The 24,152-nt window shown below is 44.9% G+C and overlaps 1 protein-coding gene across 1 annotated transcript in view; it reads right to left on the minus strand.

The window, feature by feature from the left end:
- Positions 1-24,152, minus strand: part of LOC125389035 (collagen alpha-4(VI) chain-like) — a 105,489-nt gene that overhangs the window by 62,697 nt on the left and 18,640 nt on the right. The window contains exons 6-14 of the mRNA XM_087905508.1: positions 22,790-23,422; positions 20,123-20,668; positions 18,917-19,474; positions 13,019-13,353; positions 11,831-11,909; positions 8,772-8,917; positions 8,519-8,611; positions 5,758-5,811; positions 1,339-1,410 (exon numbers count right to left, since the gene is read on the minus strand). Of these exons, the coding sequence (XP_087761634.1) occupies positions 1,339-1,410; positions 5,758-5,811; positions 8,519-8,611; positions 8,772-8,917; positions 11,831-11,909; positions 13,019-13,353; positions 18,917-19,474; positions 20,123-20,668; positions 22,790-23,422 (2,516 nt within the window). The remainder of the gene's footprint in view (positions 1-1,338; positions 1,411-5,757; positions 5,812-8,518; positions 8,612-8,771; positions 8,918-11,830; positions 11,910-13,018; positions 13,354-18,916; positions 19,475-20,122; positions 20,669-22,789; positions 23,423-24,152) is intronic.

Here is a 24,152-nt window from a genome sequence, read left to right on the forward strand (position 1 = left end):
AATATTCAACAACAATGGGGCCGAGCAGAGGAGGGAGGAGCTTGGATTCAGCTGCTGCATTCTATGTGCAGCTACTGAAATAAGCCACTGAATTCATTCATAGATACAATTCTTACATATTAATTAAAACTAAGATAGAAAGGACTGAAGACTGGGGATATAGTTCAGTGGCAGAGCGCTTGCTTAGCTCATGTGAGACCCTAGGTATAGCTCCATGTACTGGAGAGAGAAAGGGAGGGAGAGAGAGAGGAAAGGAGGAAGGGAGGGAGGGAGGGAGGGAGGGAGGGAGGGAGGGAGGGAGGGAGGGAGGGAGGGAGGGAGGGGAAAAAATGGGCTTGATGAAATTTTTAAACTCTCGATTTCTTTACCGAGTCATGTCACTTCACTTTGAAGAAAATATAATTATTAGATCAAAATGAAATTGCCTGTCTCTCCAGTGAATGTCACGAGTCTCAAAGAATTACTACTAGCCTCCCCTACTTCCTACACCTGGTGAAAATAGTACCTTGAAACTCTTTGCATAACAGGAGGACTGGGAGCAACAATGGCCTGCCACTTACATTTATAACAATCATATTTCTCAGACAGTTGAGGACACACTGGCTGACAAGCATGCAGAGGCTTCTGGGAACAACAGGACAGGGTCACTGAAAGGACACCTTGGTGGCACATGGGGGACACAATCCGTGTGACTGGGGAAGCTCTCTTTAGGACTTTTATGTTGTAGATATTTCTTCTGAGCTTTTTGAAGGAGACCCTTCAATCCTGGAAGCTTCAGAGTCACCTAAAGCAGCCATTTCAAAGGGGGCATTCTGTTCATCTCCCCTTAGCTTGGAACCCAGGATTCCAAGCCTACCTTCCTAATATCAGCATGCTCAATTCTTGTCTTGAGGGTCTTTCTTTTTTTCTTTCTTTCTTCTTTCTTTCTTTTTCTGGAACCAGAGCCTGCTATCCCCAAATGCAGGGCAGACTAAAGTACTACTGAATTAAAGCTTCCTGGGACCAGAATCCCATACCCCTTCCTGGGGATTTGGAGTAGGATCGTCTGAGTGGATATGGCTCAGGCTCATGCCTGACCACCAGGTCATGGGCCTGCTCTACCCACAGCATGGAATCTAACTGATATTGTCTTTTTAGGTCACTTTCCCTTACACCCTCACATCACTCCTGAGGTCTCCTGGGACCACCTCCCTGCAAAGGCTACAGGTTTTCCTTCAGGCAAGCTTCATTCTTAGGAGTTGAGATTCTATAGTTGTGGTGAGGAATTAAAATCTTTCTCCAATGCAAGGAACAAAATCATGAAAGGCAAAGAATCTCAAAGTTCAAGGACACACTCACCTTAAGACCTCTTACACCTGGACATCCTTCCTCACCTCGAAGTCCAGGAAGACCCCGGGGGCCTCTTTGTCCCTGTGAAGAAAAACGTAGGAAGATACTCAATCAGCTGTCTCTGTGCCCACCAAAGCAATTCTAGCTGGATGGGATGCCTGGCACAGGGCTGGAACACAGAGAGTCCCTAGAGTTTCACATCTTCAAACACCTGACCAGACAGAACCTACAAGGTCATCAGATTATAAACTCATCATCTGGCCAAGCTGAGTACCCAAATGAGAAAAAATGCAAACCTCGGATGTGTCTAGCATCTCCTTCAGATAGTTCAAACTGTGATCTTATGGGAATAAACTATTGTTTAACACTTTCTTATCGGTGACTCCCTTTTTGTCCCTAAGATTACCGCCTCACTTCAGCAATTTTTCCTGTTGAGATCGCCTAATTGTTCCCTTACTGTCCTAATAGTATTTGGAAAATCAACTTTGCATTTCTCTTACTTAGGTTTTGGGTTTGTTTGTTTGTTTGAGACTGGGTCTTGCTATGTAGCCTAGGCTAGCTCTGAACTTGTGATCCTGCTGCCTCTACCACCCAAAGACTGAGATTATAAGTACATACCACCAAGACTGGTAGATGTTTTCTAATTTTTTGCAGTTTATTATTATTGGCACATGTGTGTGTATACATGCATGTATACACAAGCATGCATGTGTACGGGTGCAAGGTACTAGAGCGAATAGGTGTAAGTCTGGGTGCATCTTGCAGGAGTTGGTTCTCTCTTTTCACTGTGGATTCCAGGGGTCAAACGCAGGCTGCCAGGCTTGCATGGCAAGCACTCACACCAGCTGAGCCATCTCACCAGCCCACGTATTTTAAAATATATTAGAATCTCATGCTAGATTTTGAGTTTTGTGTCCATCCAGCATTCCAGCAGGGATGCCAGGCACAAAAGAGAAGATACCACCCCAGCAGTGGATCCTCCAATCCAGTCTCTAGAGCCCCAGAAGTTCTCATCAGCCCAGCTGGAACCCCAAACGTGGAGGAACACCTGGCCTTTGAGCCCTTTTTTATTTCCTCACCCACAAAGTCAATGAACATAACAATTTTTATTTCAATCTTGTGCATGTGTGCGTGTGTGTTCACGTGTTCGTGAGTTCATGTGTGAGTGGAGCACATCTGGCCCATGGCTGGGTGTGGAAGTCAGAAGGACAGACTCGTCTTCCACCTTGTTCTACACACAGTTTCCTGTTCTTAGCTGCATCCGAGTCCTGGGAGAGCAGGTACACACGCTGTTGTATATGCAGCCTATGTGAGTTGTGGGATCCAGACTCAGGTCCTCAAGACTGTACAACAAGGGCTTTACCCACTGAGCCATCCTCTAAGTCTCAGGATGTTATCTTACACCCTTAGGTTGGAGGGTGGGCTCGGGAGAGGTGTGATCAGTCACTAACAGAGACACTTGGGAGAATATATTGTTCCCGAGACACGTTCTGCTTGAGTCTACAAATGCGTGCTCGCACCTCTGACTGCATCCCACTACAGAGATATCTCTGGCACTGGGCAGGAAAACCTACCCATTTTTAGGGGAAAAAAACAATATTAAGAGCTGTTCAGAGGACAGCACACAGTGAAGTCATCTTCTCTTGTGAGAAATTGCATTAAACATAAAAGAAGGTTAGAGAGATGACTCCGTGGGTAAGGGAACCTGATGTGCGAATATGATGGGCTGAGTCCCCAGCACCCACGTTAAAAAGCCGGAGCTGTGGTGTGATCCTAGCACTCATGTAGAAAGATGGGAAGCTTAGACAGAATTGTCTGGAAGCTTCCAAGACAGTTGGCCTAAGTATAAATAAGAGAGATTCTGCCTCAAGATGGAAGACGAGATTTCACTCCCAAAAGCGACTTCCGTGTGACACACACATGCTCACTCATTGACCCACCTCACATGTACAAAAAATAGCACAGGACATTTTAAACATTATTGAAAAATAGAAGGAATATTTTTGTTATTTCTAAATGAAAGAGCAAGAACTCAGACTCGTGTTCAGTAAGGCTGTGCTTACTGAAAAGAGGGAGGGAGGGAGGGAGGGAGGGAGGGAGGGAGGGAGGGAGGGAGGGAGGGAGGGAGGGAGGGAGGGTTGATCTAGTCTCCCAAAACTGCAAAGTAGGTTGGTTTACACATGTCTTGGCAGCTATATTCTTTCGTTAATTTATGCTTATCTTCTACATTCGGACACTGTAGGTGTTCAGAATCGCAGCAGCTAGAGGGAAGGATGAATGGCTCAGTGGTTAAAAGCACTGACTGCTCTTCCAGAGGATCCAGGTTCAGTTTTCAACTCCCACATGGCAGCTCACAACTACCTATAACTCCAGTTCCTTTTCTGACTTCTTTGGGTACCAGGCACATATGTCGTATATAGACACACCTACAGGAAAAACACTGATACAAATAAAATAATTTAAAAAATGGTTGGAGCTGGAGAGATGGCTCAGTGGTTAAGAGCATTGCCTGCTCCTCCAAAGGTCCTGAGTTCAATTCCCGGCAGCCACATAGCGGCTCACAACCATCTGTAATGAGGTCTGGTGCCCTCTTCTGGCCTGCAGACATACACACAGAATATTGTATCCATAATGAGTAAATACATAAATATAAAAAAAATGGATGCTCATTGCAAAAAAAATGGTTGGAGCAAAGAAAATATCTATATTTGTATATACAGTAGTTCACAAAGGGTATTTTTCTCAGTTACACTGAAGGTAACAGGCAAAAGCACCTTGGCCTCAGTACTGCCATTTTGACCTCAGACCCCATTTTACCTGCAGGGTATAATAGAGTTCAGGTTCCCAAGCCCTAGTGGAGCTGGGACCCTTCCAATGACTGATCCACCTCCTCCCTAAACCATAGAAGCAGCCCTTATGGATCGTTAGCTCTCTAGAAACATTATGTCTACTCTTGACCCCAGAAGGAACAAATGAATCTGATTGGTTGGACTGAAAGGCTTGCGTTGTACAGAACATACAAGGAAAGTCCCTAAACTTTGATTCCCAGTTGGTGAAAATTGTAACTGGAACTTGGCAGCAAATGTGTTGTGGTTTTTGTGCTTATAAGTTCTGCTTCTGCCCCTGCTCAGGCTGCCAGGAGAAACGAGGCTCCCGAGTGCTCGACCTACAGCCCTGATCGTCAGTGACCGCTTATGTGGTGAGTCAGTAAAGACTTTGGAATCCTTAAGTGCTGTCTCTCTCCTTCCCCGTGGGGCACAACGGGCTAGGTGGAACAGCATTCCAGTGTTAGTTTCTGTTTTTAACTCTCATTCTTTCCCAAGTATAAGGCAGAGGGAAAAGCCACATAGGTAGTGGCACCAGAGCAGGCTAGAGAAAGAATCAGGCATGCAAATTCAGCTGCTTCCTAAAAGATAAATATGGAAAACATTGTTCTTTTTATGCTGATGCTTTCTGTTGTCAAATATATTCATTTTTCATAAAGTAATGTCATGTATATTAATGCATAGTGAATTGTTATCGTTATGAAATAAGTAAATAAAATCCTCTTAGCTTTAACTTTAGAGTAGATATAACAAAACGGTGGTCATTTCCTGTTTCTGAAGGAGGTTCACAGTTGTTGCACGACTTTGGTCACAAGACTATCCTGGCACACCTGAGGCCTCTTGACTTATGGGGTGCTGCAAACTGTACACAGCAAGGACTAAGGTAGCAGGGGCGTGATGGTTTTCTTCAGAAAACACAAAGATTAGATCAGGGCTTTGGTATGGGGAACTTGTTTTACCCCAAAACTACTTTTGTGTAACAGTCAATAAAAACACTTCAGTGTGGCCGTTCGAGGCACGGTACCTTGAAATTGTCCCTCCATGCTACAGAGAACCTAAACTCCATCTCGGGGTGACCTTCTTTCTTCAACTGACCCACTCAACACAAAACACCTACAGTCTGAGACCGGAAAGTTCAAGAACCAGCGGTGTACATGCAAATCCACTTGAAAGCAGGCTCGTGGGACAAGGAACTACTTAAAAATCACCTGAAAACCACGGCTTTCTTAAATCCTCCCGGTGATTCTGTGAAAAGATGAAGGCAGTCTCCACTGCACTCTGCGCTCCCACCTCATGCTCCCTCTATCGCAAACATTTGTCTCATTGATAAACAAACGGTGAGTGCTTCTCATGCAGCGTGTCCTGGGGTGACCTGAGGTATTCAGGGTTTATAAGAACCTTCAGGGATTCGTCATAACCCCAAAGCCTTCACTGCCACCCAAGAGAGCTGGGTCCTTATAAGAACGGACTTGGACTCCCTTCGGTTCATCTTGTCACCAGTCATTACCATGGGTGACCCGATAATCACAACAAATCACCTCAGTTTAGCTGGTGGGGAGGAGCAAGGAAGGGAAGATGAGAAAGGAAAAGAACCAGTACTCACATAGTCACCCTCTTCTCCAGGATGCCCAGGAAGCCCGTCCAAACCTCTCTCACCCTGAGAAGACAGGAAACTCAAATAAGTAATTTGGACTTATTCTTCATCAATTCTTTATCATTTCTCAAATATGTGCAAAAAAAAAACTTTAATCGCTACTCTCAGATCGTCTTGTCTCACTAGGTTCATGTGTTATCAGCTAATCCATTCACTGTTTACTGGAGGAGCTGCATGGAAAAGGAGATTCTTGGCCTGCATTAAGGGGAGAATATGAACACTTGTTTGGCTCATCACGATATTGCTATGATTCCAAAATATTTTTAAGCCATTCTATTATGAAAACTCAAACCAAGACCAGTTTCTAGTTTAAAGTGTTATTCCTACATAGGTCTTTGACCTTGTTTAACACAATCTGTGAGGTCATGCGCCCTGATTTCTCATGAGGAAGTGTTTATTTTTGACTCAACTGTTTAGTCTTTCTTTTTTCAGCTTCATGTTTACAAACTGTATCATCCCCAGGAATGTTGGCTTGCTCTTTGAAAGGTAGATTTGTTCATTTAGCCTAAAATCCACCAGTAACATCAATGAGACAAGTTTTATTTGTAAATTCAATACAACCAAGCACGACTCAGTTCTAACCGAACATGGACGTCAGCACCCTCTAGTCCTCCCATGGCCGGCATTCAAGACATGACCACTTAGGTGGCATGCACACAGTAAGGGGTTCCCAAACTCAATCCTTTAGTCTAATAATAAAGGACGTGAGAGAGATAAACCTGTCACTAAGGCCTAGCTTCGATTTCTTTTTCAAAGACTTTATAGGGCTAGGCACGGAGCTCAGTAGGCAGAATGCTTCCCTGCCATGCATGAAGCCCTGCGTTCAGTCCCCAGCACTGTGTAAACTAAACATGCTAGTGCACACCTCTGATCTTGCTGCTTGGGAATTGAAGCCAGCAGGGTTAAAAGATCATGGTCATATTCAGCTACATAAGAAGTTCAAGGCCAGGCTGGGTCACATGAGACCTTATCTCAGAAAAAAAAAATCCTTACATACTTTCCACTGTTTCAAATTGATTGGATGGATCTGCAAAGCCATTAAGAACTCATGCCAGAAGGTGGAGAGATGGTGCCACAGTTAAGAGAGCAGGCCGCTCTTGAAGAAGACCCAAGTTCAGTTCCCAGCACCCACGACAGATGGAACCAGATGCCCTCTCCTCCACAGGTGCCAGCCTTGCTTGTCCATGTCCATTCACGGGCATGGGTGCACACATACAAGTAAAAATAAACTTAAATCTTTACATACAAAAATAAAACAAAAAAAAAAGAACTCATCCCAGCCAAGTACTGAGCTGAGGATGACGACAGGTGTGTGCCACCATACCTGGCACATGCCTGGCACACACCTGTAATTATCTTCAGCTCAAGGTCGCCCCAGCTGCCAGGGGAGTTCAACAGTGTCCGTGCCGGTGGGTTTGGTTCAGCCTCACACGGGTATTTGAGGCCATGCACCTCTCACAAAACTTTGGCTCCTGGGTGTCCCTTAGAACCCAGCCAACCCTGAGTACCTGAGGAACGTTTCTCTGAGCTAGTCTCCCCTCAAAGTGTCAGGTACTAATTTTCCTGCCGGTTAAGACAGAGTTAATGAAAAAGAAAGCAACTGCTGCACAAGGCCAAAGGCTGTATATCTTTTCTCCGAGTTTAATGCTGTGAAAAGAACATTAGGAAGGGAAAGGCATTTACTGCTGGAAAGAAAAATGCCAGCCAGGCAAATATTTGGTAAGTGCAGCATCCTGTGCAAAGGTGGGATCTATGACCGCCTTGTCAATTAGACAGAAGTGGGGCTTAGAGATGGCTCAGGAGGTAAAGTCTGAGCTCCTCAGCATGACTTCTGAGCCTGTGTGGCAACACGTGCCTGTAATCCCTGCAGCTGGGAAGGTGGAGACAGGAGCACGCTGCAGCTCGCTGGCCAGTTGGCTGACCTGGCCAAATGGGTAAGCTCCAGGTTCAGAATATTAAAGCGGACAGTTGCCACCTGAGGGAGATTCCAGATGATGATCTGTGACCTACACACACACACACACACACACACACACACACACACACACACATACAAATAAAAAACATAAAACAACTTGTCCAGCAAGACGGTCCGCCAATAAAAGCACTTGCCATCAAGGCTGATGACCTGGGCTAGACACAGTGCACACCCGCAAGCCCAGTACTTCGGAGGAAGAGTCAGGCCGACCCTATGTGAGTTCAAAGCCGGCCTGCTGCACAGAACAAGCTCTAGCTCAGACCCTCTCAAAAAAGAAAACAAAACAAACAAAAACTTATAACCTGAATTTAATCTCTGGGCCCCACATCATGGAAAGTGAAAACCAACTCTCAAAAGATTGTCCTCTGAGCTCCACATGAACACTGTAGCCTGCATGTGTACACATACATACATATGCATACAAATAAAGGCAACAAACACGTGAATTAAAAATAATTTTAAATCAACATAAAAAAGGCAACCTGTGTGGTAGAAATAACAGGTTATGGTGATGTCGGGAAAACATAGGAGCTCAACTCTCAAATGCCTTTTCATACTGGTCAGTTTGGGGAGAGTATTGTCCACTTCCAGAACTTCAAGATCGCATTTGTAAAGTAACAAGGTCCTCAAAGGTTTATTACGGCTGTAGAATTGGAAGGAATGCTGTGAGGATGTCACAGCATGTGTGCTGGGCACTGAGGGTCACCTTCTCCCTCCACCAGGAATTCTCACCTTCTTCCCAAGAGTCCCAGGATCACCTCTGAGCCCGTCATCTCCATAACACTTGGCATACACGTGACAACATGTTCTCTCCGCAATTGTGTCCTGAAACACAGAACCTGTGTCACATATGGTTTTTCTTCTATACCATCCTGGGTCATACTACACACTAGACAGGCAAAATTCCCATACACACACACCCAGAGTTTCCAAAGTCATTATCATCACTGGAATCAACCAAAGGACACTTTGAAAGAGGACTCACAAGTTGCTTCAGTACGATGCTTGAGAGGGACGGCAGACCGATGCTCAGAGGCTGCCGGTACGCGAACCCTCGGCCAAACTCCAGCTCCTGCAGCTCCTCTACCTTCTGTACGCCTTCCAGGCCAATGAGCAGGAGTCCGGAGAGTCCTTCGAAGTATCAAAGGGGGGTTACTTACCTGTCTCCCAAACCATCTCTCTCCATCTCAGTCCCAGATGGTCACCATCATTCCACCACTGCCGCATGCCCAGGCTTTCTTGTCTCAAGCTGCATTTTTGTTCAAACAAGTTCCCATACCAAGTGAGACTTACATCTGAAGCCCCAGAACATGCAAGCTGAGGCACGAAGATCAGGAGTTCGAGGTCCACATGGGCTACATGGTTTGCTGAAACTGAGCTACACAGTGAGACTAACTCAAAAAAAAAAAAAAATAGTGAACGTACAATTAGCCTTCTTTTTCATTGCTGTTTCTGGCTTGCCTGGTTTGGGTTTCTTCCTTTCTTTCTTTCTTTCTTTCTTTCTTTCTTTCTTTCTTTCTTTCTTTCTTTCTTTCTTTCTTTCATACAGAATCTACTTATGTAGCCCAGTGCTCTCAAGAAAGTTTAGGCTAACCTCAAATTATCTATCTTGTCTCTCCCTCAAGTATCTTTTTTTTTTAAGTTTTTAGATTTTATTTATTTTTATTTTATGTGTGTGAGTGTTTGTTTGAATGTATGCCTATGCACACGTAATACCCAAAGAGGCCAGAGATGCTATTAGGTTCCCAGAACTGGAGTCACAGATGGTTGTGAGCCACCGTGCGGGTACCTGAAATTGAACTTGAGTCCTCTGGAAGAGAAACCAGAACTTATCCTGCAAGTCTTCTCTTTGTTAACAACGTGAACCCTGATTTGGCCTGGGGCTATGCTGCAGGGAAGGCTGCTTATTGGTTCTTGGCTGCTCAGTCTCGAAATAATCACACAGCAACTATATTATTTAAATCACTGCTTGGCCCAGAAGCTTTAGCTGCTTATTGGCTAACTCTTACATCTTAATTTAACCCGTGTCTAGTAATATGTGTATCGCCACATGGCTGTGGCTTACCAGATAAAGTTCTCAGCATCTGTCTCCAGCAGGGCTACATGGCTTCTCACTGACTCTGACTCCTTTCTCCCAGTATTCAGTTTAGTTTTCCCCTGTCTAGCTAAGTTCTGCTCTGCTATAGGTCCAAAGCAGTTCTTTATTAACCAATGGTATTCACAGCTTACAGAGGGGAATCCCACATCAGGGCTAGGTCCCTACAAGTTTGGAGGAAGTCCTTGGGCTGCTGAGGAAGGCAGTGTGTCAGGAGATATGTGTCAGTCCCCTCGTGGGTGACACCTTTGTCCTTCTCCTTTGATGGAGTCTATTTAATACATACTACTGGGGATGATTTTGCTGTTGGTGTTTGTTTTAATGACAACTTGCTTCCAGATGAACTTGGTTCATTGATTACCCTGGAAATTTAAATTATTGCAGCTTTTTTTCTGGAAGAAATTTGGGAGTGTGTGACAAGAGTCTGCAAACTTTGCTCACACGTTAGTTGCCAAGAACATATTTTTAAGGCGTAAATTGGGAATATGTACAAGATTGTCAGCAACTTGTTCAGTAGCAAGAAGCCAACTGTGTATGTGCTGGGAGTTTACAGATCAAAATATTAACAGTAATATTTGCTCTGACAACAAACATGGCAACTCCTGGTTGAATTTCTTAAACACCCATGTCTATTTGGTCTCATTGTGTGAGCAGACTCCACTGATATATTAGTGCCTGTCTCATTAGATAGGATAGGGTCTGCCTAAACTCCCAGATTCTCCAAATCTCAGGGGCATGAGGTGGTCAGAATATCTGCACTTTCTGCTTTCTGCTCACCACTTAAACTCCTTGGCCCTTTTCAACTGCTGTGGGTGAGAAGCTTCAACCAAATTTCTGTATGAGGGAACTCCCTTCCTCCCTCTCCTCCCCTCCCCATCCTTGTGTCCCCAGAATTCTCTCTTCCTTTTTATCCTTCCTTAAGGGAGTTTGAACAAATCAGCGTGGCTGGATATTCATGCTGCGTTTGCTTCTTGTTACACAAAACAAGAACAGTCAAAGCCACTTTATGCATATGAACAAATTGTCCTACACTAGGATGCCCAACTGAGCAGCAAGTGTGTTCTGAAATGCAACCAGCAGCCGGCACAGGGCTGCATCCACTCAGGGCAATGGGCATCTTCTAATTTCACAAACGTGCTACCTGGAGTAGCTCCCTGGCCCTTAAAAGTGGAGGAGGGCAGAGGGAAAGATTGAAGAGAATGGCAGGGCTAAAAGCAATGTTTGGCTTCCAGCTGACTCCAGTGGTTAAGGAAAAGACACACAGAGACTTCTGAAAAACTCAAAATACTAGATAACTGGTGTAGGAGGTCCTTCTGTATTTGTGTTGCTTTCATTGGTTATTAAAGAAACTGCCTTGGCCTAGTTGATAGGGCAGAACTCGGGTAGGCAGGGAAGACAAAACAGAATGCTGGGAAGAAGAGCAGAGTCAAGCAGACGCCATGAAGCTCCTGCCCCAGATGGATGTAGGTTAGACTCTTTCCTGGTAAGCCACGACCTCATGTTGCTACACAGATTATTAGAAATAGGTTAGATCATGATGTGAGAGTTAGCCAATAAGAGGCTAGAGATAATGAGCCAGGCAGTGTTTTAATTAATACAATTTCTGTGTGGTTATTTCAGGGGTTAAACTAGCTGGGCTGATCGGAACAAAGGGGCCCTGCGCTCCTACTACAGATGACAATACTGGAGTACAGTGGTGTAACTGTCCAAGGAGCTCTGACATCAGGGATGCTAGGAGGGGGAGATGCCGCCACACCCCGACTTATACAAGAGAGGCTGGACCTCAGCCTGTTGGAACCATGCTCCACCCGTTTAGGGCAGGTGGCTTCCAGGAGTCCAACCCCACCTGAGACCTGAGGCATGAAGGAGTTTGACCTTGGTGGGAGGGGCCTTGGTGGGAGGGGCCTTGGTGAAAGGATCCAGTCCCTGCATGATGCTTGCAGGCTTACCTCTGCTGCGGAGGAGCTCAGAGGTTCTCTTCAGTCTCTGTAGATCCTCGTCAAGGCCATCAGTAAGTACTAAAAGGACCTGGGGCACAGGGAAGAGAGGGAGGGGGAGAGAGCAGGAAGAACGGAGGAAACAAAAGAAGGAAGAAGAAAAGAGAATGCAGAGTAGATGCTAAAAATTGCACACTCCGCTTTTCTTTTTTGCTTTTGGTTTTTCGTGACAGGGTTTCTCTGTGTAGCCCTGGATTCCTGGAACTCACTCTGTAGATGAGACTGGCCTCGAGCTCAGATCCGCCTACCTCTGCCTCCCGAGTGCTAGGATTAAAGGCATGCGCCACCACTACCCAGACACAGTTCTTAAAAATACAAGTGAATTTGTGTGTGTGTGTGCGCCCAGCAGTTTAAAATATTCCTTCTGACCTATCCATCTGTTACTAAATTACAAACCTATTTCCATTTCAACTTTTCCTCCCCTTCACCCAAAGGGGAGAAAAAGAGAAGAGTAGAAACGGTCTAAACTAATCACTTAAAGATGCTTTTAAAATCATTTCCTCCATCTTTATCCTTTCAAAAAATACTGAAGTGCCATTAACAAGAGGACAGGAGACATGTGAGGGACACTGGGCATTGAATGGAGGAAGAAGTAAGTGCCCTTTATGCCTGCGGTACTCCATCAAGGCGCATCAGAAAGGGAGGGACTTCACAGGTGGGCTTCGGCTAGCTCAATGTGCTGATTACAAAAATAATGGTTGAACTCCAAATAGCTGTGAGTGATCATAAGAGTCTAGGGAGCCTAGCGGCATGCTCTGAATGTATTAAGAAAGAATTGTGCAGGTAGGGTGTGGTGGCACACCCCTTAATCCCAGCCTTGGGAAGGCAGAGGCAGGTGGCGCTCTGTGAGTTCAAGGCCAGCCTGGGCTCCATAGATAGAACCTGTCACAAACAAATAAACAAAAGGATGAATTGTACTGTGGAAGGATTTGGATCTCTAACCTGTGAGCAGTTGGAAGACAGGGTTATATTCTTTGGTCCCTCCTGGTATTGTTTAGCTCAGAGCCACCAGAGCTTAATAAAGAGATGCTGGCTGAATGAAAGCCCCCATCTTGTCCATTCTGTTGGCTTCAGTTACAAAAGCCTTTTTATCCTACCCTGCCCCAAGGCTCCATAGCCTGGGTCTTAGGCATACATTACCTTCACTGTAGCAAGAGACAGCTGGATGGCAGTCTCTCCCAGGTTCTGCAGAAAGTCTACATCCATACGATTGTTCACAAAACCCTGATGCACCAAGAACTTCTGGATGGTCTCATCACTGTATTTCTCAAAGCCTGAGTCAAAGACAAGCTGGCCGCTGGAGCCTGGAATCACGTAGCGGAACCTAGGGTCCATCTGGCCAGGAGGGTCACAGCTGACATCAGAGAGCACAGCCAGCTGCTGCATCAGCCCCGGGAGCAGCCTTCTAAGGTCCTGCTGAGCTCGCTCTGAAGAAGATGAGAGATCGATTCCAACAGACAGATCCATGCCGCATCCTTTGAAAGTGGAGAAGTAGTATTAGTCTCCTGCTGCGGCAGAAGTGAGTACCCAAGCTGGAAAGAATGCTCCCCCAGGCAACTCCCAAAAGGCCAAGCCTGGAAAATGGTGGGCTAAGTGTGGAGGTTGGTATATGGTAAAAGCTAACTGATACAAAACAGGCTGCACCTTGCCTTTGTCATGGCAGATCCAATCCCTCTGCCTCTAATGTCCTATCCTATGTAGCCAACTGACATATTCAAGTCCTTTAAACAGCAATCCAAATGCCTGCCTCACCCTCCAAGTGTTCTCCAATTTTTGCCTGTGCCTCCTCCGATCAAGTACGTAATATCCTGTGTATCACTGAGGCTTTACTTTAGTCTTCTCCCCTACCACGGTGGTTCCCTAAGAGTGGGTGCTATGTCGGGCTATTTTCCCGTGACCTAATACAGACCCTCACTGGATGTCTGGCAGGTAAGGGTAGCCCATATATAAGCCTTGAGTCTCTTTCAGCAGTACTAGTAACTCACCTTCCACGCTGGGAGTATTCTTCCTTGTCTACTGCCCATACATCAGCCTTTTGGGGGGTGGGGTGGGGTGGCAGACTATTAGAAAAGGTCAGAGCTGAATGGTATCCTCTATTTTCTGTTTCTTTTGCCTGAATAAATTGTAAGCCCCCCCCCCCGGGGAGGCTTAATCTAGAATTTGAAGGTCCACTGGTGTTTCAGGGTATAATTAGTGTATAATAAGCCCACTTACGAAATTCCATCGAGAATGCAAATTTGATGCTCACAGACAACATCTAGTTTCAAATGTAGATGAATGAATAACTTAGCAACCATGAAAGAGCTAGCGCTATTAATTACTTCAGCGGGGGCAATGAATAGCTTAAAACTACTCAAGGCAACTGAGTATGTGGACGTCTCCTCGTTGAATCTTCACGCATTGTAGGCTGGCACAATGGCTCAGTGGGTAAAGGCTCTTGCTGTCAAGCCAGAGGACCTGAGTTCAAGACCCGCAGAGTGGAAGGAGAACAAACTGGTGTAAGTTGTACTGGTGTAAGTTGTTCTCTGATCACACACACACATACACACAGACACACACACACACACACACACACACATACACATACATACACACAGACACACACACACATATTGGAATATTTGTCTCAAAACTAGAAAAATTAAACCAAAGATTAGGCAATACAATTTGGGGATCAATGAGTATGTAGTTGACCCTTCACCAATAAAATGTTTCCCAGGGCTGGGTCATGAGGCTTTAGCCCCCTGAAGATCATACCCACGCTAGCTGGTATGGTCCTGAAACCAGCACAGTGGAAAGTGTCCTTCTCCTGTTTTCATATAAAATAACTGCATTTTGCTTTGTTTTTAAAATCTAGTTCAAGTTGACAAAATAGCAGTTTCACAGAAGTAAATCCCATTTCTATGTTAGATCCAATTTGAGACAAGAGAACTTTGGCTTTCTCAGTGGCATAATATTGTGTTGCTCGCTTCCGTTTCCCCTAGACCTTCTCAACTGGTTTTACTCGGTAATTGACAAATGCAAGGAGCCATTTTCTTCCCTGTTAGCGGAGAGGATTGAATCTTGGCAGGCGACCTCCAAGGTCTTTTTCAGCTTTGCGACTCCAGAATTCTGTAATTAACTAGCTCCTGGCTGTTATTAGAATGTCTATCCCAATTGCATCAAAAAGTTAAAAGCAAAACTGAATGAGCAAGAACCTGAATCCACCTGGTACAAAATGAACGGAAAGAAAAGGTAGGCACTGTTCCCCTGCAAAAAAAGAAAACTCAGGAATTTGATATCCGGAGAATTTGAACTACCATATGCAGGGCAGCCCACGATCCTTGCTTTTTTTGTTTTGTTTTGTTATTTTTGTAATTTTTGGTTTGCTTTGGTTTGGTTGGCTTTAGGCAGGTGTTCTCAACCACGGTGCTACCTTAGCCTCCAACTTTGTGACAGCTTCATGTGTTTGTTTCAAATGATTTCCAAATTCACTGGGCATCTTGAAGCAGCCTGACTGAGCAAAGACCCTACTTTAATACTTCACAAAAATAGACTTTAAAGCTTTGATAGGACGCAGGGAGCCCAAATGAGTTTTCCACAACAAAGCCTGGCACCTCTTAGAACACAGTTGCTCAAGAAAAGTCTCTGTGTGCCTACATAATAATTATCATGTGGGCTTTTGTTGTTGTTTGAGGGGGTAGTTACATATGTACGTGTGTGTGTGTGTGTGTGTGTGTGTGTGTGTGTGTGTATGTATGTGAAAGAGAGGGGGGAGAGAAAGAGAGAGAAAATGTGAGTCTGTGTGTATGTGCATAGTGAGTGGGGCCCAGAGATTGACCCTGGGTATCTCCCTCAAGCATTTGGCCACTTTATTTTTTGAGACAAAGGTGCCTGGATGAGGCAGAGCTCACTGATTCAGCTAGACTCAAAAGTGTCCAGATGAGCCCAGAGCTCACTGATGCAGCTAGACTCAAAAGTGTCCAGATGAGCCCAGAGCTCACTGATGCAGCTAGACTTGCCAGCCAACCAGCCCCAAGGATCTTCCTATTTCTGTCTCCTGGGCTAACAGGTACATACTACCATGCTTGTATTTGGCTCTGAAAAGCAAGCACCCTACTGACTGTGCCAATTCCCCAGCCCCTATTTGTTTTCCATATCTGTTTCTGAGATAGGGTCACATGGAGCCAGGCTATCCTTGAACCCTCTGTGTAGCTGAGGTTGACCTAGAACCAAAATGATCCTGACCTGGCCTTTTGCTTTTTGGAGGGTGGGGAGGCAGAGTCTTACTATATAGCCATGACTGGCCTAGAATTCACAGATCCTACCTGACTGCCTCCGCCTCCTTCTCCTGTGTGCTGGGAATAAAGGCATGCACCACCATGCCAGGCAGTGTGGGGTCTGTCTTTTGCTGCCTTGTTGAGTAATTCAACCCCTGCTTGCCACTGTTTCCCTTTTGTTGGCAACCACTCTCGGCCCAATTTTCCTCACCTAGTAATTGAGTTATATCAATTCCTAGTAATGGCGTCTTCCTCACGTGAGCCCACGTGACTATCAGATGAACGGACACCATCTAACACGTTAGGACAGCACTGTTCAGAGTGAGAAAGAATGTTGATTGCACCCCAGAGGAATCGCCCAGCCTTGAAGTCACATTGTGTGAGGCAGGTGTGGTAATGCAGAGCTTCCCCTGGGAGAAGCATCCTGGTGAAAGCATTTTTATTTACTTAAGTACTGCCTGCTCTCTCAGACTCTGAGGAACCAAGGGCTTTGTAAATGTCCAGAGCCCATGTTTGCCTCCCGCCAAGGCTGACAAGTCATGGACCCTGTTAATAGACATCTAACTAAGGAAAAGACCATATTTTCTTCTTTGGTCTCTTCAGACTCAAAGAGCTAAAAAGTTGCAAGGCCACGCATGGTGGCACAAGCCTGCCTCTCAGCACTCACAAGGCTAAAGCTGATTACCAGGAGTCTCATGACTGCCAGGATACACAGTGAGCTCAAGGCTAACCTGAGCTACATTGAGAGGCCCTGTCTCAAAAAAAATAATTTACACAATTATGTGTATATAAAAACATATATGTTTAGAGATAAAATTAAAAAATCATCTCCTTTATACATAGTATTTTTGTAGGAATATTAGAATTTATGGTTTTATTATACATTCCTCTACATGAGTCTATACTATGGTGTATTATACATACCCCATACTATCCCATTCTATGGCTGCATTATGCCTCGCAATATCATATTACACTTCCCCCTATTCAGAGCAAAGTTTACAGACTTGCAGGATTAGTACTACCTGGTAGCTTCCTAGATATACAGACTCCTGCCCATGCTACAGTAAACAACCTCTGTCCGTGTACAGGCTGTCAACCCTAATTAAACTCGGTGGTTTTCACACACACACATGTACACACACATGGATACTTGTTGGGAAGAAGAATGAGTTCACCAGGAGCAGAAGGGGAAGGACAGAGGGTGATGGGTGTATAGACATGACCAATGTGCATTATAAAAATGGATGAAATTTTCAAAGAATAATTAGTCGATTCATTCTTAAAATGCAGATCCTGACCCTGACCTCAGCGTCTTAATTTTAACAGGACCGAAGATGATCCAAACATGTTTAAGTTTTTAAGACCATGTCATGCTATGTTAGACTGCATCAAAAGGCACAATAGTGACTGGGCAAAGTGGCACACGCCTTTAATCCCAGTACTCAAGAGGCAGAGGCGGGTGGATCTCTGGAGATCAAGGCCAGCCTAGTCTTCCTAGCAAGTTCAGGGCCAGCCAGGAATACATAAAGAGAACAGGTCTCATAAATAAATAAACAAACAAGATGTGCCACACAGACTGCAGAACCCGCCTTGAGGATATAGCTCAGGGGCAGAGAACTTGTTTAGCATTCTCAAAGCCTCCCTGATGCTGAAGGGGAGGGGCAGCCTGCAGATCAGGAAAGATGACTCAGTGGTTAGGAGCACTGGCTACTCTTGCAGAATCAAGTCCCAGCACTCCCATGGTGGCTCATAACAGTCTGTAACTCCAGTCCTAGGGAGAATTCAACATTCTCTTCTGGCCTCCAGGGGCACCTGCACACATGTACAGACAAACATGCAAGCAAAACATACTCATAAAATAAAAATACATAGTTGAAAAAAGTAAAAGTTAGCTATCCTAGGGGTTTGAGATAAAACATGATGGCAGAATACTTTGCCTGGAATGCTCAAGTTCCTGGACTGATTCCTCAAAGCTAGGGTGTGGGTATATATGTGAGTATAAGTGTGTCTGTGTGTGTCTATGTGTGTGTGTGTCTGTGTGCACGTGTCTGTGTGTGTATGTATGCGCATGTGTCTGTGTGTGTCTATGTGTGTGTATCTCTGTGTGTGTCTCTGCATATCTGTGTATGTGCCTGCTTGTGCATGTGTTAGCTACTGTGACAACGAAGGTGTTTGTGACAGCCCTTCACCTAGTGTAGAGTCATCCATTTAGGTAGTTTTCTATCTCCATCACTCCTTGAAAGTCAATCTTAAGGAAAGAAGAAAAGAGTAGGTCCAGACTGCAAGGATGAGGTTAGACCTTACAGGGTAAGGCAGAAAGGAATCAAAAACAACTTTGGCCCTTTAGAAACAGAACAGAACAGGCAGCAAGTTTCCATATAAGGGTTTCACAGAAAAGAGAGTGTGTTGTACTTCACGAGAGACTGTCTCAGTGACATGGCTCTCTGCTCATTCCCTGTCGATAGTCACAAACTTCAGGAAGCTGTGCACACACATTCCCTTCTGGTTTTGTCTATGCTACAAGGGAAGTGTGATAAGGGACTGTGGTGATGGATCTGAGAATGTTCAGATCTCAGGTGGCCAGGGCGGTGACAGCAAAGGGATAATTAAGAGTTCTCAGGGAAGCCACAGTGTCAAGAGCTCAGATCCCACAGCTGACCTTCCCATCCACATCATGCCCAGCAAGGAGGATCAGAGTTCTACATTATCGAGAAAGCAAACAGGGTCGCTGGCACCTCTGATAGCTTGCAGGTCAAACAGCTTCTCTCTCACTCACCTTGAGGACTGCAGACCTCATAAAGAATTTTCTTTTCCAGGTTCTGCAGGGACTCAAAATTGTCTTCATGGTACACTTTGTTCTGGTCATTAGTAATCTCCAAAAGCTGGTTTCTTTGAGCTGCTCCACCTCCGATGGCAAAAATAATTATGTTTCTGTCCCTGATGGCTTTGGCTGGGGAGACAACATTATCCTGGGAGACCCCATCGGTGATCACAATCAAATACTGATGAATACCGGGTCTCCCTCCTTTTGATCTGCCAAAAAAAGGCAGAGTAAAATTCAAGGCCTTCCCAGTACGCCGAGTACCATTGTTCATTTGCTCGACGTCCGAGATGGCTCTGCGCACGCCCACCTTGGAGGAGGATTGGTTGAGCCTGAATTCTTCCCGGGGAGTGGAGCTGAACTGCAAAAGGCCAATCTGAATCTCATCGGCACCAACATTAGATTGGTTCACCATCCTCTCCATGAATTCCTTCATCTTTCCAAAGTCCTTAGGGGCGATGGATTCCGAGCCGTCAATCAAGAAGATGATGTCAGCTTTCCTGCTTTTACAGGCTGGGGGTGGGGGGAAGACAGCACAAGAGAACATTCGGTCAGAACCAGGAGCCAGGGGATTACAAGTTGCAGCTGACAATCAAGGGTCGCATATACGGCACAACAATATTTTTAAAGGGAACGAAGATCAGTCAATAAACTTCCAGCAACTCAGCCCAAACTAGTCTCAAAATACGGCACGGGCGTGGGATAAAGATATAAAATTTGATCAGCTTGGTTTATTCCAGGTCATTGTCACTCTGCACTCAAAACTCCCTCACAAGCCAGTGAATTATCTAAGAAAATAAAGGCCATTCAAATAATTAAAGCTCTACTAAATAGATTTTAAAAATTCTTATTCTAGCAGTGGTAAAACCTCTGGTGCAATGCCCACATTCCTGTAAGCAACCTCTCACTCATGTTTCCATAGCAACCCTCATGAAACTTACTGAATCGCACACAGAGAAAAAGGAATAAAAGAAAAAGGGAGGAAAAAAAAACATGAAAGTAGAAGGGGACAGTTAGGAAGAAAGGGGGATCAGCAGAAATAGGAGGGGGCAAGAGAGAATAATGGGGTGACTGTGATTAAAATATACACACATATGAGGTATCATAATGGAACCCAATTGTTACATGTAATTAATATACGATTGTTTGATTAATTCTTACTCTCTGAGGAACAGATGTCCCGAATCACTTCCTGCTGAATGTTTTTCAAGGAGTCAAACTCATGTACAAAAAACATCTTGTTGTTTGCTATTTCCTTGAGCTCAGTCGTATTAGCATCCCTTACTCCAACGGCATAAATGTTGACTCCGATGTCCCTCAAGCCCTGTGCAGCTGCAGCCACCGGGTCTGAAGACTGGCCATCCGTGATGACTATGAGGTACTGGGCAACACCGGCTCTGGCGGTTTCTTTAAAGATCAGGGCCATTTTGCCCAAGGCTTCACCAGTTGTGGTACCACCTCCTCCCTGCTGGATGTCGTCAATGGCTGTCTTCAGCTCTGCCGTGCTGGTACACTGGTTGAGGAAAAGTTGGCTTATAATCTTGTCTGAGTACTGAACGACTCCAAATTGTACTCTGTCAGGCCCAATGTGGAACATGTTGATCGCTTTCTTCATGAATGCCTTCATTTCAATGAAGTCTTCTGGTCTGATGCTGCCAGACCCATCAATAAGGAAGTAAATATCTGCCTTCTCCACACGCACACACCCTGGCCAATGAGAAGAAGCCACAACCCATTAGAACAGAATGTCAGGAGGTGTGTGCCCAGTCACTGATTCCAATCTCCACCCTACTCCCTCAGCTCCCATAATTCCCTGAGCATCATAAGCTTTGCATTGGGCAGACTCCATTGCCAGGAAGGGGACTAGTAGCAGCCAATGACTAACAACTGGCAGTGTTGGTTAAATACCCAAGCTCTTAGAAGGTGGTGCAGGTACTCACCTTTAATCCCAGCATGAAGGAGGCAAAAGCAGGTAGGTATCTATGAGTTCAAGGCCAGCCTGATACACATAGTGGGTTTCAGGTTAGTCAGGGCTGTCTGTATACTGAGACCTTGTCTCAAATAAAACACTCACACACACACACACACACACACACACACACACACACACACATACCAGCTCCCTCACTCTTGGTTAGGACAACTCTTAGGTGAGTTCCCCACTTCTTCCCTGAGGCCCCAGCGGAACTGGGTCTGAATTTTTCTGCAGCGAAGCGTTAGGTTACCCCTCACCCCGTACTTGCTATATTCTATTACATCCTCAAATCCCTATTCCCCTCCCAGTGTCCCCTGAGGTCAGGAGGTCAGTCACACAGACAAGTCACTGACATTCAAGTGTTCTACACCCTTTAGACATCTCTCCAGGTCAGGAGAACCTTTTGAATGTATTAGCTTGATGGATTACTAGCTTCCAGTATTGAAACAGGTAGGGTTCAAAAAAAGGGTTAGGAAGGACAGTCCTTACAGTCAGGCTGCTACAGAGCATCCACATGTATTGCACACACCAAGTGTTTAAAAGACACACACACGTGCATACATGCATGTGTACCTTTGTGTGTTTGTGTATCTGTGTGTGTGATATGTACAATAACAATTGATCAATAACTGATATGGTCATCCAGGCAGAATTTTGGTAAAAAAAATCATCCAAGCTTCTATTAATATCAAGGCGTCCTCTACACTCTAGACTTTGGGACAGTTTTCCTGACTCAAGGTCCCTTCTTAGCCATGGTGCACCTGGGACAGAAGTCAGCTCTCAGACTCTTTGGACCACTATAAATTAGTTAGACTCTTTTTCTCCCCTTCTGCCCAATAGGATATAAGCAGGAAATGGACCAGGAAATGAAAGCCATATTTAACAAATTTCACATTCCCAGAACAGAATTAGGGACTAAAAACATAGGTCAAGGGGAAAGACTGAAACTTGTTTGTATAATTTCATATTTCTAGACCTCAAGACAAGAAATCAAGAAAATGTAAAAATCATTTAGTATTTTTAATAAAACCTTAGTGATGTTTTTCCCCTGAAGATATTTATCACAGACTTGAATTTCTTAGTCAATTATGATACAAGGAGAGTAGGAGAATTCTGGGGAGGAGGAAGCTGATTCCTCCCACTCCTGCCCAGATCACCGAAGCAGCGGGATGTGAGCTGCCCCACTGAAAAAGGTACTGAGCCACATGGCTAACATAGATCAAAAAAATGGGTTAATCAAGATGTGAGAGTTAACTAATAAGTAGCCTGACCTAATGGGCCAATCAGCATTATAACTTATAGAGACCTCTGTGTTATTTTCTTTGGGGCTAAACAGCTGGGGGCACTGGGCAGGACAGAAAAACACAAACAAGCCAGCCCCCTTCACAGTTATCCATATTTCAGTGATTTTAATTGAAACCTATTATTCTAAGTTGAATCTAAGAAATACTAGCAGGGGAGGAGAAACCAGAAAAGCAGACCCAAAGGCCTTCACAGCAGCCCAGCATCTAAATTTTACATATTAAGCAAGGTTTGGTAATACATGACTGTAATCCCAGTGCTTGAGAAGTAGAGATAGAAGGATAAGGGCTGTAGGTCAACTTCAGCTTGTGGTGAATTTGAGGCCAGCCTGGGTTACAAGACGCCCTCTCTCAAAAAGTAAGATACTTACTAGTCCTGCACTTCCTCTGCGCTGCTTAGAGCCAAGACAATATAGATCTCCTAAGTGGAGGTTTCTTTTTTTTTTTAATCAGTTGACTCCATTTTTTCATGGTGAGAAAAAAACAGGAAGGACACACATGCACACACACACACACACACACACACACACCAAATGCACCAATCCCTCCTACCTTCTTTCGCTCTTTGTGGACTAAAACTTGTCAGAGAATAGAATCTGCTCACGGTCTCACGGCAGAGCCTGTTTTTCAGCTTGTCTCTCACAAGGACAAGTTGCAGAAAGGACTCTAGGTGGATGGCATGCTTCCAGGGAGGGTATGTGGAAATCTTCTCCAGGTCCTTACTCTCAGAGGCAGGCTGGACGCCCGCTGCATAGATGGTGACCCCGGCCCTGCGGAGACGAGAAGCAGGCATCGACACGTTGTCTAGAGAGGGACTCTCCATGATGACCACGGCTATCTGTTGCACGCCTTGCTTGGTCCGGCTGCCCTTCTCTGGAATGAAAACTTCATTCTTCAAGAAATCCAAAGCAGCACCCGCCTTCGCCCTTCCTCGTCTTCCTTGGAAGGTCAACTTGTCCAAGTGGTGTAAGACAGGGGCAGTGCTTTGAAATGTGTCCAAGGAAAACTCCAGCCGTGGTTCCTCACTGTAAAAGACCAAGCTGATTCTCACAGCATGAGGGTGGATGTTGAGAGATTGGACAGTAGTCTTCAGAAAATGGATAACTTGTTGGAAATTGGGTTGCCTGGTCCTGCTAAATTCTTCGACAAGGAACACCAAGTCAGTTGGGATGGCAACTGGACATTCTGGAAACCAAAAAGACATAAGGGGTTTCAGCATGAGAACAGACGAATAATGGAAACACTCATATATATAGGTGTCACTGTGACACGGTCTATCTGCCACAGTAATGTGTTTAAGGTTTTAAGTTTCACTATGCTAACTTCTACTTGGTGCTTTACAATTTAGAGAAAGCCTTTTTTAACATGATAGTCAAAGAGGTTCATACCTAACCCAAAATACTCTCTCCCTGTCTCCCTCCCTCCCTTCCTCCCTCCCTCCTTCCTTCTCTCTCTCTCTCTCTCTTTCTCTCTCTCTCTCTGTCACACACACACACACACACACACGTATCCACATCTCTTTCAGTTTACAGACACCCATCATAAAAACCACTCGAGATTACCTTCCAGTTTGTGTAATGATCTTAGAAGCTCAGGTGTTAGAAAGCTTTTTCCTTCGTTTTCTACCTTCAAAAATACTCTGGGTCAAAATCCCCCTTATGGGTCCAAAACACCCTTTGTTTAATCACTTCTCCCCTTTTCGTGTTATTTCAACAGAAACAACATGAAATTCTGAAAGCTTTGTGAAAATCTTTCTTCAAATATTGAGTTAACTGGACAGGATGAGGCATGCCTGTAATCCCAGCCCTTGGGAAGCTGAGGCAGAGGGTCACATTTTTAGGGCTAGTTTGATTTATTTAGTGAGACTGTGTCTCAGAAACAGAAATTGAGAGGCTGGAAGCATGGCTCAGTGGTT

This window comes from Myodes glareolus, chromosome 4, assembly GCF_982192425.1.
Source record: "Myodes glareolus chromosome 4, mMyoGla1.1, whole genome shotgun sequence".
Classification (NCBI taxonomy): domain Eukaryota; kingdom Metazoa; phylum Chordata; class Mammalia; order Rodentia; family Cricetidae; genus Myodes; species Myodes glareolus.